The 12,942-nt window shown below is 44.1% G+C and overlaps 1 protein-coding gene across 1 annotated transcript in view; it reads right to left on the minus strand.

Annotated features, from left to right (window-relative positions):
* Positions 1 to 12,942, minus strand: part of FGD1 (FYVE, RhoGEF and PH domain containing 1) — a 146,780-nt gene that overhangs the window by 7,931 nt on the left and 125,907 nt on the right. Inside the window, exons 10-17 of the mRNA XM_060763285.2 lie at positions 12,153 to 12,299; positions 11,948 to 12,040; positions 9,768 to 9,847; positions 8,924 to 8,954; positions 5,914 to 6,003; positions 4,233 to 4,358; positions 3,469 to 3,627; positions 482 to 625 (exon numbers count right to left, since the gene is read on the minus strand). Coding sequence (XP_060619268.2) covers positions 482 to 625; positions 3,469 to 3,627; positions 4,233 to 4,358; positions 5,914 to 6,003; positions 8,924 to 8,954; positions 9,768 to 9,847; positions 11,948 to 12,040; positions 12,153 to 12,299 — 870 coding nt within the window. The remainder of the gene's footprint in view (positions 1 to 481; positions 626 to 3,468; positions 3,628 to 4,232; positions 4,359 to 5,913; positions 6,004 to 8,923; positions 8,955 to 9,767; positions 9,848 to 11,947; positions 12,041 to 12,152; positions 12,300 to 12,942) is intronic.

A 12,942-nucleotide genomic window follows, 5' to 3' on the forward strand; every position in this document is an offset into this window, starting at 1 on the left:
ATTTGGGAGTTGTAGTTGCTGGGATTTATAGTTCACCTACAATCAAAGAGTATTCTGAACCTCACCAACAATCAAATTGGGCCAAACTTCCCACATAAAACCCCCATGACCAATAGAAAATACTGTGTTTTCTGATGGTCTTTGGCGACCCCTCCGACACTCCCTGGCGACCCCTGCAGGGGTCCCGACCCTCAGGTTGAGAACCACTGTTCTATGGGCTCGGCCTCATGTAAGCCGCACCGAGTACCTTGGGGAGATGGTAGCGGGGTATAAATAAAGTTTTATTAGTTTTATTATTACATTTGTAAACCAGCTGCCTACCCCATCTTAAAAGCCAGGCACAGAACCTCCAATTTTGAAGGAAAGGATCCACCTCTTTCTTCTCATTTCATTTTTTTTCTGTCATTTTTCTACCCTGTTGTATCCACATTAAGGCTCAGAACAAGTGGCAATGAATAAGAGAACAGATGGGCTGCTATACCTGTGGAGCTCCATAGATGTACAGCACCAGGGGTTCATTTTCAGGGATGACAAACCAGCCTTTGTGCCAGGCCTTCCCTCCTTTCTCCATGTAGTGCAAGAAGCTGCAGATGACACTGTTTTCTGCCACCACAGAAGCCTGTTTCTGCAGGGGAGAAGAGAGAGAGAAGGAAACTAATCAGGTCCACAGGCCCTCCTATTCCACCAACAACAGCCATTATGACAGCACAGGGGTGTACTTTTATACACACCATCAGTTGTGTTATTTTGAGGGAACCAACTATTACTCACTACTGAACCATTAAGCTCATCGGGTGACCTTGGGGTGAACACCTCTCTCAAACTGACCTATCTCATAGTTTTGTTGTGGAACATAGCAGAGGAGGAGAGCTGGGTATGTCAATGGAAAGAAAGTCTGACTTGGCCACGGTAGTCCATGCTCTGGTTACATCCCGTTTAGACTACTGCAACGCTCTCTACGTGGGGTTGCCTTTGAAGACAGCTCGGAAGCTCCAACTAGTCCAATGCTTGGCAGCCATGATTTTAACAGGAGCGGAGCGCAGGGAGCATACAACCCCCCTGTTGCGCGAACTCCTCTGGCTACCGATCTGCTACCGGGCTGAATTCAAAGTGCTGGCGTTGGCCTTTAAAGCCCTAAACGGTTCCGGCCCAAGCTACCTATCTGACCGCATCTCTGCCTATGAACCCACCAGGAGTTGGAGATCTTCCGGGGAGACCCTGCTCTCGATCCCGCCTGCTTCTCAAGCTCGGCTGGCGGGGACGAGAGATAGGGCCTTCTCGGTGGTGGCTCCTCGGCTGTGGAACGCCCTTCCTACGGACATTAGACTAGCACCATCTCTAATGGTATTCCGCAAAAAGGTGAAGACCTGGATGTTTGTGCAGGCGTTTGAGTAATTTAGTGCAATCTGGTAATGGAACATAGGAATGGAACAATGGACGACGAACCTGGACTACGCTTGGATGATGAGAAGATTGGGTACGGTTGTTTTTTGTAATAATTGTGCATTGTAATTGCTTATTGGTAATTTATGGATAATGTGTTAAGTCAATTGTTATATGTTGTATGGAACCACTGCTGTTTCTACTGTTTTTACTGTTTGTGAACCGCCGTGAGTCGCCTTCGGGCTTGAGATACAGCGGTATATAAGCAAAGTAAATAAATAAATAAATAAATAAATAAAGCAGGATATTAATGTAACCAAAATTGTCTATTCATGGTTCCCAGATGTGGGAATTGGGTAAGTGACCTTCCCATAATAGGATCATACTTCTCCTTAAAGGAGCAGGTATGTCACTCAGAAATCTAGACTCATCCCTATCACTGAAGGCCCTGGTGGACTTTGCGACTTGGACATTTTTGGCCAATTTCAACTGGACCACCAGGTATAGACTTTACCAGATGGGGATAATCTGACCCCAACAGTCCTTGCAGTGGAAGGTCTCTGTTTAGTCTTGGTTTTTAGGTCTGTTCCTGAGGTTATTTGGGGTGCCGATTCAGAAAACTGCATTAAATAGAAGGCATCAACTCTAGATTTGGTTGCCTATGAGCAAGATTTTTTTTTGTCGTGTCAGGAGTGACTTGAGAAACTGCAAGTCGCTTCTGGTGTGAGAGAATTGGCCGTCTGCAAGGACGTTGCCCAGGGGACGCCTGGATGATTTGATGTTTTTATCATACTTGTGGGAGGCTTCTCTCATGTCCCCGCATGAGGAGCTGGAGTTGATAGAGGGAGCTCATCTGCCTCTCCCCGGATTTGAACCTGCGACCTGTAGGTCTTCAGTCCTGCCGGCACAGGGGCTTAACCCACTGCGCCACCGGGGGCTCCTATGAGCAAGATGATGGCAATTGACAGATGACATGTCTTCTGTACCTCAGAGTAGATCTCTACAGTCACTTACTGACCCACCGCCAAGACTCTAGAATCATAAAATCATAGAGTTGGAAGAGACCTCATGGGCCATCCAATCCAACCCCCGCCAAGAAGCAGGAAAATTGCATCCAAAGCACCCCCGACAGATGGGCATCCAGCCTCTGTTTAAAAGCTTCCAAAGAAGGAGCCTCCACCGCGCTCCAGGGCAGAGAGTTCGACTGTTGAACAGCTCTCACAGTCAGGAAGATCTTCCTAATGTTCAGATGGAATCTCTTTTCTTGTTGTTTGAAGCCATTGTTCCACGTCCTCTAGTCCTACAAGATAATCATACTTGGCCACGAGTGATAGCCTATCATGATAGTGGTGATGTATCTCAAAAACTAGAGCTGATAGGGGGAATCTGGTTCTTTTTTGGAATCTGCAGGTGCAGTGTATCTAGAAACAGGGCTAACATTTGAGGCACCAAAATGTGCGTTGTTCAATAGAGAACCCTATTGAACCAACACTGCTAGATATTACCATAGAGTCAGTCTGGAGGACCTAGAAAATTGCTAGAGGGATCGTGTCTAGAAATTTGCTAGATCCTCCAGTGCTATTTTATGGTCACATCTGGTGAAAGCATTCCAAAGCGTTAGGTGGAAGACCTGGAAAGTGCACATTTTTTCAGATGCAGGTAGGTGTCCCCATGGGTACAGGCCCCGTGGGTATGGAGGTAATACCTGTATAAAATTAATAAACAGAATGTAATCACACATTGTGTAGCTTGTAAACGCTTCCACTTTACTTATGGGTGGGCTATACCAAGCCATGTATGACTTTGCTTTCATCAGCCCACAAACAGGCAAGTTTGCCCCTTATTTTGGGGCACAGTATCCAAAGGAAGAATCCTGGAGGGAGGGAAGAAGGGGATACTACAAGGAACAAACAGAGAAAGTTGCAAAGATTCTGCATGAGAAGCAGAAAGGAATATGAGAAAGGAAGAGGGAATTTCTTCAAGAAGTGTCCCCTGGAAGGAAATCAACAATGACTGCTTTCAGAAGTATCACTCTCTTTATTCACCTCAAGAAGGACATCATAGGATAGTAAGGGACAATCCTACCTCCAGAATGGATCTTCGACGCTGGGGTGTGTTTGGGTGTGGTGAGGGGCTGGCAGGGGAGCCCTGTAGCATTGTGTAGCAGTCCATGCAGACACGGTTAGGCCGGTTGTTGTCATATACCAGCCGGGCCCGGAACTCTGAACATTTCCCACAGACAACCTAGTACAAGGTAGACACACCAAGGTAGACATTTTCAAGATCATGTGGCATGAAAGTTGCTTTTTTCAGGGACAGCTTCCAAAATGCTTCAGCTATAGTCCTAAAAAGTAACTTTCCCAAGCTCTGAGTTACCAGTGATTACACTAGAACCATTTGAGATCTTCACAGCTTGATTTTACTTGATATATTAAAAGATATATAAAATGTTATATATATTAAAATGTGAACACTGGTGGAGTTTGGGGAAAACAAACTTTGACATTTGGGAGTTGTAGTTGCTGGGATTTATAGTTCACCTACAATCGAAGAGCATTCTGAACTCCAACAATGATGGAATTGGGCCAAACTTCTCACACAGAACCACCATGATAAGGAGAAATGCTGTGTTTTCTGATGGTCTTTGGCGACCCCTCTGACACCCCTCGTGACCCCCCCCCCCCGTCCCAACCCACAGGTTGAGAAACACCACCATAGTGGGAAATGGCTTAATGGCGTGCAACAATGATTTAAAAAAATTGGTAGTGATGGTGGGATTAGTAATGTCAAATGAGAAACACACAGCCCCACTCCTACAGGACACAGCCCCACTCCTACAGGACACTCACATGGCCACAGGCTCGGCAATGGTGCCTCCGCTTGGTAAGGGCGTTGAAGGACTCCTTGCACTGCATACACAGGGTCACCTCTTTTTCTCGGATTGGCGTGGGGGCCCGTCGGCCCAGCTCACACCCCTGTATGCAGAGGACAGTAGGTCAAGATGGTTCATACCTATCATATTTAGTATTTTAGTTATATGCATGTGCATACAACCACCCAAAATCATTACACATAAATAACTGTGTGGATGTATTGTCGAAGGCTTTCATGGCCGGAATCACTAAGTTCTTGTGGTTTTTTTCGGGCTATATGGCCTCTAGAACATGGCCATATAGCCCGAAAAAACCCACAAGAACGAACTGTGTGGATGTTTGCATCTTTAACAAGTACACACAAAAGACTACAGTCCTATTGTTTAGTCCCAGCCTGAATAAACCCATTGAATCAATTGCTGAATAGAGAATCAACATATAGAACACTCTAGACAAGACTAACAATATGATTTAGATTACATGCTTCAAAAACTGCTCAAAACCTCAACATTCAGGTAAATATCTACAATTGTACGGTTTCTAATCCTCACAAGAACAGAGATAGCCATGAGAGAGTGTAGAGAACACTTGGTGAAATCTCAGGAGCCAGAGAAGTAAATAAGAAATAAATGAGCAAACTTTCCAGTGGATTGAGAGAAATTATACTACAGTTCCTTTTTACAGTTCCTTTTCCTATTCATCAATTCTGCTCCCCAAGAAGCATCCCAAGTTATGCCAAATTCAATAAAAGTTATTTATTTATTATTTACCATATTTATATACCGCCATTCTCAGCCCAAGGGTGACTCAGGGCAGTTATGCCAATCTGCATAATGTATACCAGGGGTCCTCAAACTAAGGCCCAGGGGCCGAATACAGCCCTCCAAGGTCATTTATACAGCCCTCGCTCAGGGTCAACCTGTCTGAAATGACTCGAAAGCACACAACAACAATCCTATCTCATCAACCTAAAGCAGGCCCACACTTCCCACTGAAATACTAATAAGTTTATATTTGTTAAAATTGCTCTTCATTTTAATTATTGTGTTGTTTTTAAGTGTTTTTTTTTTTTTGCATTACAAATAAGATATGTGCAATGTGCATAGGAATCAATTCATTTTTTTTTTCAACATTTTGAGGGACTGTGACCTGGCCCTCTGTTTAAAAAGTTTGAGGACCCTGATGTATGCAAATGGCAGTTGTTGTTCATTCGTTCAGTCGTCTCCGACTCTTCGTGACCTCATGGACCAGCCTACGCCAGAGCTCCCTGTCGGCCGTTACCACCCCCAGCTCCCTCAAGGTCAGTCCAGTCACTTCAAGGATGCCATCCATCCATCTTGCCCTTGGTCGGCCCCTCTTCCTTTTGCCTTCCACTTTCCCCAGCATAATTGTCTTCTCTAGGCTTTCCTGTCTCCTCATGATGTGCAAATGGCAGAGCACCCCTTTTTATATCTGGAGTATTTAGATTAAGATGCTGCCAAGTTATATTTTCTTTTAGTATGTGGACAGGCTACATAGAGACCAACTTAAGCCACACAGACACAAGTTGAAACACATTATCCCAGCACATTTTTATGTATTTTAGCAACCATTCTCTCCCACTCACACAAGTGCACACATGGATAGAGAAAGAGGAAAAGAGAAAAGGAAGACTTACCGGCGAATTGGGTGGTGTTTCATCTTCACTGACCAGCTGCTTGAACATTTCCAGAGTCTGCTCATGCTTCTGGATTGTTGCCTGTATCGCCTGATGGTTGAAACAATAGAGAATTTGTGATCACAGATAAAAAGATCCTTGAAGTAGGAAGGGGAGAAGAATCATCCTTCTCCAAAGGGGCAAGAAAGGGACCATCAGGTTTAGGAAAGTTATCTGCTCACATTTCCATCTAATTCCAATTCCTATCTGGCACACATTTGAGAACGGGTGGAATAAAGATTAATTCTCGTGTCTCTTCCGCCAAATCTCTCACTCATTTTTACTCTCAGCTTCCTATTCTTCATATTATGCAGGGGGGCAGGCAAAGCTGTTGTTGCATCAGAGGCAAACCAACCCATGCGTGCCCATCTAACCCCATGGGTTCGTTGCACATTCAGATTAATCCCATCTGAAACTCCTGGCAAGATCTGTAATGCCTGTTGGATTGGTGGGCCATGTTGCCAGCACCCACAGTGCCAACACAGCAACCAGACAGCGAGTGTGCATGAGCTTGTGCTATTCATTCTGCGATCACTGAGTCTTAAATGTGAGGTTTTGGTGGGAATCCAGACTTGGTCATCTTAAAATCTTTATCCCTCCTAGCAGATGCTACTATTAGAATGCCTACTCCCTAGATCAGGGGTCCTCAAACCTTTTTAACAGAGGGCCAGGTCACAGTCCCTCAAACTGTTGGAGGACCGGATTATAATTTGAAAAAATATGAATGAATTCGTATGCACACTGCACGTATCTTATTTGTAGTGCAAAAAAGACTTTAAAACAATACAATAATTCAAATGAAGAACAATTTTAACAAATATAAACTTATTAGTATTTCAGTCGGAAGTGTGGGCCTGCTTTTGGCTGATGAGATAGGGTTGTTGTTGTTGTTGTTGTTGTTGTTGTTGTTGTGTGCTTTCAAGTCGTTTCAGACTTAGGTTGACCCAGAGCGAGGGCCAGGTAAATTACCTTGGAGGGCTGTAACCGGCCCCCGGGCCTTAGTTTGAGGACCCCTGCCCTAGATGATCTATGCAATTGTTATGCAGCCCATGTCCTTGTCCCATGGTTACATCTTTGCACTTATCTCATTCCCTGTCCGATCGTTTACAGCCTGGCCATGTTTATGGTTGCTCACTGCCATTGGTTGATCAGCGCTGTTTTAATTGAGTTTTACATTGTTGTTTAACGTGTCTATATGTTTTATTCAACTGTATTTTAATTTGTGTTTTATTTTTATGTTCTGTTTTTGGCACTTTGTGTTGTCTGTAAGCTGCCCCGAGTCCCTTTGGGGAGATGGTGGCAGGATACAAGAATAACGTTGTTGTTGTTGTTGTTGTTGTTGTTAATAATAATAATAATAATAATAATAATAATAATAATACTTGAGCCATTTCCTCCAAGTAGGAAAAATTGTTAATGAGAAAATGAAGGAGGAATAGTTAAAGTATGGTTTGGGAAAATTAACTGTATGCATTTGAGCACCTAGAATAAGGGTCCTCAAATTATGGCCCAGGGGCCAGATAATGCCCTCCAAGGTCATTTACCCAGCCCTCGCTCAGGGTCAGTCTAAGTCTGAAACGACTTGAAAGCACACAACAACAACAACAACAACAACCCTATCTTATCAGCCAAAAACAGGCCCACACTTCCCATTGACATTCTAATAAGTTTATATTTGTTAAAATGGTTCTTCATTTAAATTATTGTATTGTTTTTAAGTGTTTTTGAACTACAAATAAGATATGTGCAGTGTGCATAGGAACTTATTTATGTTTTTTTTCAAATTATAATCTGGCCCACCAACAGTTTGAGGGACTGGGTTGTTGTAGGTTTTTTCAGGCTATATGGCCATGTTCTAGAGGCATACCCTCCTGATGTTTCACCTGCATCTATGGCAAGCATCCTTGGCAAGCAACCTCTGGGATGCTTGCCATAGATGCAGGCGAAATGTCAGGAGAAAATGCCTCTAGAACATGGCCATATAGCCCGAAAAACCCTACAACAACCCAGCGATTCCGGCCATGAAAGCCTTTGATAAATGTTGAGGGAGTGTGACCTGGCCCTCTGTTTAAAAGGTTTGAGGACCCCTGACCTAGCATCTCTCAACCTGCATGGTAGTACAGGCAATCCTCAAGTTACAAACAAGATAGGTTCTGTAGGTTTGTTCTTGAATTCAACAAACCTACAGAAGTAGGTTGGTACATTTTTTTCAGTGTAAGTCCATCTATCTATCTATCTATCTATCTATCTATCTATCTCCCCACCCACCCACCCACCCACCCACCCACCCACCCAACCATCCATGCATCCATCCATCCATCCATCCATCCATCAGATTTGGATAGCATGGGGAAGGGTAATATCCCTGTAGTGTTTATTTTGCTGTCTGTGCCCCTCTCCAGAAGATTTCATCACACTTTCTGTCTCTGTGATAATTTAGGTTTGAAAAATTTGGCTTGTTCAGGAAACAAAGATTGGTAATAAAACTTCAGTGGAGACACCTTTTCCCCATGATAATAACTCTTTCGTGAATGAATTTCTCTTCTGAGGGGTAGATTTCTCTCACTTCCTGTTGTCTTACCTACATTTTTAACCATGAATCATTTGTAATTCAGATGTTTGTAACTCAGGGACTGCCTGTATATTCCAAAAGCATGTGTTCTGACCTGCAGCAGTCATTTTGGTAGTCCCTAGGAGACCCTGCATTTGGAAGCATAAAGGATCATTCAAGTCCCTATGATTCCTGACTAACAAAGTTAAAGTCCGTCCAGTGACATCCCCCACCTCATGCCTCTCTTCTTCTGTTGGATCTATGAAGTTGCACAATTTCTGTTGCTAATTCCAAGAAGATTCCTAACTTCAGAACCAACAAATAAAATTACTATATGAAGAGGTAGGCTCCCCTACTATCTTTCTCTTCCCTGGTGATAAAATATAGTATTATGAGGCAGGTGAGAAAGGTTGTCATTACCTGGATCCAGTCTCGTTTCTCCTCTTCAGTCCTGAGGAAGAATGACAAATGTTGTTGGATATGCAAATAGAGCATTTGCTCCAGACACTCGGGGGGGGGGGGGGGGCTGTATCACCACACAGCCCAGGCTCTGGAAACCTATGAGATAGTGTTGTATTCCGATTCCCATCAATCCCACCTATGCTGACCAAAAGTGCAGGATCACAGGAGCTATCATCCATCTAATCTTCAGATCCCAAGAAAGCCTGGTCTGGGATGTTAGTAGGATCAGAAATGACCTGGCTCAGACTTTTCCCTCACCAGAATTGCTTTGTGATATGTATGCCTCCCCGGAGAAGTGGATATGCTGGGTGGGATGATGGGAGTTGTAATCAAAACCATCTAGATAGCATTGGGTTGGGAAAACTAAGCTAGAGGATGCAGAGTTCCCATGGAAGTCTCCCAATGGAAGATAGGATAAAGAAGAGGATTACTGGAATGGTAGCCATATTGTCCAGTGAATGACAATATTTTGAGTAAGAGGTATATTAAAGTTACATAGGGCTTATTCCTATTAGGAGCCCCCGGTGGAGCAGTGGGTTAAACCCCTGTGCCGGCAGGACTGAGGACCGACAGGTCGCAGGTTCGAATCTGGGGAGAGGCGGATGAGCTTCCTCTATCAGCTCCAGCTCCTCATGCGGGGACATGAGAGAAGCCTCCCAAAAGGATGATAAAACATCAAATCATCCGGGCGTCCCCTGGGCAATGTCCTTGCAGATGGCCAATTCTCTCACACCAGAAGCGACTTGCAGTTTCTCAGGTCACTCCTGACACGACCAAAAAAAATGGGGCTTATTGTCTGTACCTGGCCTGAAGTTCAAGGGATCTCTGCTTTCCAGATACAAGAAAGGTCCGGGGCACATTGAGGCTGCTGGTCTCTTTCAGCTGCAGAATAAGAAAACAACAGTGGAATATACATCAAGGATTGATACAGGGCCAACTGAAATATCAAAGGAAATTTTTGTGCACAGACACAAGTCAAACAGTCTGATGGAGATAGGAAAAGATCCTTTTTGTGGTTTCAAATTCCAGCCAGGGAATTATTTATTTATTTATTTATTTATTATTATTTATTTATGTCATTTTTATCCCGCCCATCTCAGCCCGAAGGTGACTCAGGGCGGCGTACAGATTGGCAACAATTAGATGCCACATATATATATATATATACATATATCAGTTAAAAGCAATTAAAACACACCGTAAATACATATAAAATCCATAAAAACTATTAAAAAAACTATAAAAATAAATAAAAAACAATATCTTCCAGTCCAAATTGTAGTTCTCCTATTGTTTCCCCTAAGTCTCTTCACTGCTGATAGAAGACAGATGCACAATCGCTCTCAAACGCTAAGTTCTGCACACCAAAGCTTAGTACACTCTTCCATTAGAAGTTCCTACAGCCAGCCTGATTCAGTCAAGACTTTTGGAAAAAAATGGTTTCTATTCATATCTGCCCTTGCCTCAGCTAGCTAGAAATATAAAACACCACCCAGATTTTCCTTAAGCTTTAATTTAGACTTTGCATTTATTATTTGATAATTAAAGTACATGCACGCACATGCAGACACGCAAAATAAGAAATGGTGTCACTTCATTGCCAATCACTACACCTTCTTCTTGAGTCAATTGTATGTATGTATGTTTTATTGCTATTTAAACTTCTGCCCTTACTGGGGATTGTGAAAAGTAAGACTTGACTGCTGAGTTGAACGCACAATTTAAGACATCAGAAAGAAAAAGTAAACATTTAAAAAGAAGCTCCCAACATTGTCTCAAACAAACACAGTTCAACCCAATCAACTGCAAGGAAGTCCTGAGTAATCAAGTCTCATGACCATGCGTGTCCAGCCCAGCCCAAAGACTTGTCTTGTTTCACCTGTGAAAATCATAGTCTGACTCAGACCCCACCACACTGGTTTAGTTTCCTCTTTTCACACACAAATACCAGCATCATCAGAAGGAAACATCCCAGGGGACAGTTCTTTCCCTCCCAATATATTTCCAGTTTTAATGTAGACGCTTGATATTTATTAGTAATCCAGAACCTGGAAATCTGAATGCCCCCTTCCATTACTACCATATATTCCGGAATACAAGGCGACGGCGGGTATAAGACGACCCTCCAACTTTTGATGATAAAATACAGAGTTAGGGATATACTCATTGTTTAAGACTACCCCCCTCTTTGAAGACTATGACCCCGCGGCCCCGCCGCTCACGGTTCAAGGACCTCCTCGCCCTCGCTGCTTATCTCCTCTGAAGGCCACTGGGCTTGCCTAGGCCCAAGGAAGTGCCTCCAGATGCTGACACCTAGCAGTGCTGGGCGATGGCGTGCCTTGGATGTGCTCGAGGAGGTATGCTGGGAGCAGTAGGAGTTGGGGAACTACTGCTCCCGGCATGCCTCTGGGAGCACATCCAAGGCACGCCGTCGCCCAACGCTGCTTGGAGTCGGCATCCGGAGATGCTTCCTTGGGCCTCTGGACGCCAACTCCTAGCAGTGCTGGGCGATGGCGTGCCTTGGATGTGCTCCCAGAGGCATGCCGGGAGCAGTAGTTCCCCAACTCCTACTGCTCCCAGCATACCTCTGGGAGCACATCCAAGGCACGCTGTCACCCAGCGCTGCTAGGAATCGGTGTCCAGAGGCACTTCCTTGGGCCTAGGCAAGCCTTTGGAGGAAGTAAGCGCCGAGGGCAGAGGAGCTCCTTGAATGGAGGGAAAGGGAAAGCCCAGCGGGCCATTACCCCCAGGCGGTCTCCATGGCAATGAGGCCTGCCACTCCTCCTCCCCATGCCCTCCCTCCCTCCACCCTCCTCCTCCCTCCCTCCTCAAGCTGCGCCACTAAGGGCGATTTTATTTTTATTTTAACTTATTATTTTAATTTATACCCGGCGTACTAGGCGACCCCCAACTTTTAATAAGATTTTCCTGGCATAAAAAGTCATCTAGTACCCCAGAATATATGGTACTTCTTTCTCTTACCTCCATGCCCTCTACATCTATGCGAGCACGGACTCCAAATTTCTGGCCAATGAGACGAAGCTTTGGCACGCAGTACAGCAAACGATCATTGAACTGGCAGACAGAAGGGGAAAGGGGTTAAAAATGCAACCATACAAGAGGCCTCTCCCTCCCATACAAAATGGGGGACTAGGGTGGGCGGCAAACTGCCATCAGCTCCTCTCACCAGGATCAGGTACCGGTCTTGCGTTGTTCCATTTTTGGCAGAAAGCTTGAGGATGTGCCCTTCTTTGATGAGTTCATTTGTTGGATTGACGATATCTTCTTCACCTCCAAGCAGCTCATAGACCTTCAGCAATGAGTGCATCCTCTCCTTGAAAGGGTTATTGCCATTGATCAATAACAATTCACCTGGGGCATTTTTCTGATTAAACTTGTGCTCCTCTGATCAGGCATGTGAAAATTCATAGTATCCCAAGCCAGCCAAGTAATTTTGGATCAGGAGACAGAAAATTCCACAAGTGCCTTTTCCCACCCATCACCCTGGGCAATGAAAATATATTAACAGAATAATTAACAAGTTCTTGCCCTGCCACAATGACCAAGATCTGCTACTTAAGATGGATACCTCAACCTGCCTACTAGTAGAGCTGGTCCTAGATCAATGACTTTGTATATCCTCTATAATTACTTCTTAAACAGATAGGTGTGCCATAATGTAGGGTTGGGCAGGACGTAATTGAGGATCTATCAGTACAACTTTGAGGAATACGCTTCAAAATATTCCTTGAAGATGCTTTTTGATTCTAATATGTTTTCAGAAGAAGAAGGACGGAAGCTATGCCTATCTATTATCCAGCTGAAATAAAACTGAAGATGATTTTTTTGAATGGAAGCAAAGTAAACGCCATTCAGTTATGGTATTCAAAGCGAGTTAGTGGACTCAGAAATTATTTTGGTTTTAAGGTTATGCTTTTTTCCACTTGGATCCAGAGGACAGCTCTTGTCATCTGGAG

This window comes from Anolis sagrei, chromosome 2 (genome assembly GCF_037176765.1).
Source record: "Anolis sagrei isolate rAnoSag1 chromosome 2, rAnoSag1.mat, whole genome shotgun sequence".
NCBI lineage: Eukaryota > Metazoa > Chordata > Lepidosauria > Squamata > Dactyloidae > Anolis > Anolis sagrei.